Raw genomic sequence first — 3,501 nt, forward strand, 5'->3', positions numbered from 1 at the left:
AGTGTACGAGTCAAGGTGGAGGTCATTTTTGGGAAGGGACCGGTCTGTGAGACCGGTCTGACCGGTCGGCCCCGAGATGGTATAAATACATCTCACCTGCCCCCTTGGACATGTGAGCCTCCAAGCCACGAGTCTTTTCTGTTGTTCCTTGCTCCTCTCTCTGTTCTAGGGTTAGGCCGAGGTCTCCATGGCAAAGTGGTCTAGATTATAGCTAGGTCCACAAATTTGAGAGTGTGGATGAATGGGTGGAGGTCTAGCTCTTGTATAGGTGAATTCCTCTGTAAATCACGATGAATTTGAATGAAATCGAGGACCCTTTTGAACAGCTCTCTTGTGTTCTCGTTCATCTTTTGTTCTTGGATTGATTTCCTCTCTTTTGGTGATTTTTGGGATCAAAGCTTTCTCTTGGTGGGTTTAGGGACTCCGTGATTTGCATCTCGACCATCTAGCCTAGAGCTAAACCCCCGAGAATCACGAGTCCCTCGGATTGAGATTTTTGGAGTTTTTGGAAAACCCTCTTTTGCCTTTTCCCCCCTCAAAATTCTAGTGATCCTTTGCGTTTAGGATTAATTCTTTTTGTGGAGAGGTTCATCTCTATCCCAGGAACCTCCCTGCAAATTTTGAGACCATTTGGTGATGATTTGAACGAGTAATCTTGAAATCACCTCGAGTTCGCGGGCTAGAATTCTGTTCTGGGCAGAAGCGGTCTGACCGGTCGCAGAAACCGGTCTGACCGGTCGGAGCAACCAGTCTGACCGGTCTGGAATTTCAAATCCAGCCCGATCGGTCTGACCGCCCAGAGCGAGCGGTCTGACCGGTCCCTGACTATGAGGTCTGCAGTTTTTCTTAATCGCTTCCGTGTTTTCTCTCGCTCGTTCCTGGGGGTGATTTGTGTTGGTTTAGCTCTTCTATAGCTACGCCACACCTCACCTAGGATTTGAGGGTTTGTGGTGATTTTCGGGATATAGGCCGACGGATCGATTTCGAAAGAAATTTTGATCGGCTCCCATTCACCCCCCCTCTGGTCGCCAGTTTCGGTCCCTCAGGAAATTGTTTGTAGATCACATTACGCACTGTTGCTGTCTCCCTGCCGATAAAATGTTATCGGATACGACTTCTGAACTAGATAATGTAGTATTCAGCTAGGTCGCTGCTGTGGCAAGCCATGGCTGATGGCAGGGTGAAGGCATTGGTTGCTAACATAAGAGAGGATAAGAAGTAAAGAGGAAAGTGTAAGGATAGAGTGAACCATGGATCTGCTTTGGTTGAGTGGCTGAATATAGTGGAGTACTCCCTCCTTAATACAGGGGCATGGTGAAATTAGGTCTGCAAGAAATAGGATAATGTGACTAAGTGGAGACAAACCTGACCCTGAAGTGCACATGCTTGCACAATTAATAGTGCACATTTAGGTGGAAAGCATGATGACAGATTGGCTGAAATACATCCTTATCTGCATTTTTTGTTTTGGCATGCCACAAGGATCAACTGGTTGTGGCTGTGATGATCATCTTGGTTTTGGTTTGTGGATATGTAATGGTTCGCTAAGCATTCCTCTGCCTTGTTTAGTTCTTTTATGCTCAGCATCCACTTATTGGCATGCGTCGTGCAAAATTTTGGGCTTCTTGCAAACTAAAATAATCTGACATACAGAATGAATCTCTATCTAAAAAACTTGATCATTGATATCTTGTGATTGGGTGGGAAAGAAGTTTGGAATGTGCTGAAAGTAGTCGTTGGGGTTAGTTGCAAGCCCATCAATATAGAGATTTGTAATCATAGTTGCTCTTTCAGAATAATGCCTTTATAAGCAGTGTTACATGGACACGGGTGCGGGTGTCGGTGTCCGACTCGGGTGCGGGTGTCCGATTCGTTAGAATTTTCGGGGACACGGCAAATAACACTTGGAATCCGACACGGGTGTCGGAATCCGACACAGGTGCGGGGTATCCGACTCGGCAAAAAAAATTAAGACACGGGTGTCCGGGTAACAAGGTTGATAAGCAACAACCATGTTTATTTTAGCAACTCAAGTCTTACTTTTATATTTGATATGGCTACTATCTAGAATAAGATAGTAGCACAACTAGAGAAAAGATTTGGCATGCCACGACATATTAAATAAAAACATGAACAACTGGAGATAAAATATTGAAACACTTAAAGATGTGCTGTCAGTAATACTGTGAAACAACATCTGATATTAATGTTGACGAATTCAGAAAGGAGTTGTATTTCAGGTCGATGATCTGTTGATCTGACACAAATGCCTCGCAAAAATACTAACAGCACACTTCACATCTAACCAAAACCAGAATAGAAATCAGAGCAACAGTCGCAAAAAATACATAAGTTTTTACTTATTGCTTTATTACCCTAGCTAATTATTCGCTACTCTCGTTTCTTGCAGGGGGGGTAAAGGTGTGCCACAGAGGCACTTGTGAACATAAGAATCTGCTCCATGGTATATCATGAACCGCCCAGTTGGTATCTTGCCGCAAAGATCATTGTAGCTGACATTGAAGTGCCCAAGCTTTATATCCTTGAGGAACTTGGACACCCCTCCTTTGATATGGTTATGGCTGAGGTCCAAATAGGTCAGGTGGTAGGGAAACCTGACCTTCGTCATGTCGAACTCAAGCTCATTCCATGACAGATCAATCTTTGTCATCGGCTTTGCGGTACCAAATAAGAACGATGGGTCACCTGTGAGCTGGTTGTGTGAAAGATCAATGGTGTCGATGTCTCCATAGGCATAATCCTCCGGGATCTGTCCTGTAAGCATGTTATTGGACAGGATGAGGAATCGGAAGCTTCCATGGAGCAATCCAGGAGGTATAGTTCCACTGAGCATGTTGCTGCTGAGGTCTATGTATCTGAGGTTGGAGAGGCGACTCAGGTACAAAGTTTTAAATCTCCCGCTATAGCTTCCGCTATAGACCACTATAGCTATTTATGCATGGTGCCGCTATTTGAACTCACGTGTAATTTAGCCGCTATAGCCCGCTATAGCCTCATTTAGCCCACTATTAGCTATTTTCAGAGTTCAGCCGCTAAACCCCTTAGCCCGCTATTTAGAACCTTGCTCAGGTACTGGGGAATATGCTCTGTCAGCTTGCGGTTTGTGATGGTCAGAGCACTGAGGTTGGTTTTCACTAGGAAGTCTGGAATGGGCCCGGAGACTTGTGTGCCAGTGATATCAAGGAGCTCAAGGTGCGAGAGCTTGGCAAAGGAAGAGGGGATCGGACCATACAGGCCCGGCATGGTGTCAAGCTGAATGGTCTGCAACATTGGCAGGTCACCATAGGCTGAAGTGATGGGAGCAGTGACATTGAGTCGAAATAGGGCCACGAGGTAGACGCGTCCAGTCTCGGAGCATACAATGGTGTTGTCCCAGGCACAGCAGTTCGTGGCTGGGAGCCATGAAGATAGCTCGGGAGGGTTGCCGAGCTGCTCCTTGATCTTTACGAGGGCAGCTCGGTCACTGCTGTTGCAGTCCAT

At 45.9% G+C, this 3,501-nt stretch overlaps 1 protein-coding gene across 1 annotated transcript; it reads right to left on the reverse strand.

Annotated features, from left to right (window-relative positions):
- Positions 1 to 2,122: 2,122 nt before the first annotated feature.
- LOC120678247 (polygalacturonase inhibitor 1-like) lies at positions 2,123 to 3,501 on the reverse strand. Its single transcript, XM_039959388.1, has 2 exons — positions 3,060 to 3,501; positions 2,123 to 2,949 (listed from the first exon to the last, which is right to left on the reverse strand). Exons 1-2 carry the CDS (start codon positions 3,499 to 3,501, stop codon positions 2,381 to 2,383), a joined length of 1,011 nt encoding a protein of 336 aa, XP_039815322.1. The 3' UTR covers positions 2,123 to 2,380.

Source organism: Panicum virgatum, chromosome 6N (genome assembly GCF_016808335.1).
Source record: "Panicum virgatum strain AP13 chromosome 6N, P.virgatum_v5, whole genome shotgun sequence".
Classification (NCBI taxonomy): Eukaryota; Viridiplantae; Streptophyta; class Magnoliopsida; order Poales; family Poaceae; genus Panicum; species Panicum virgatum.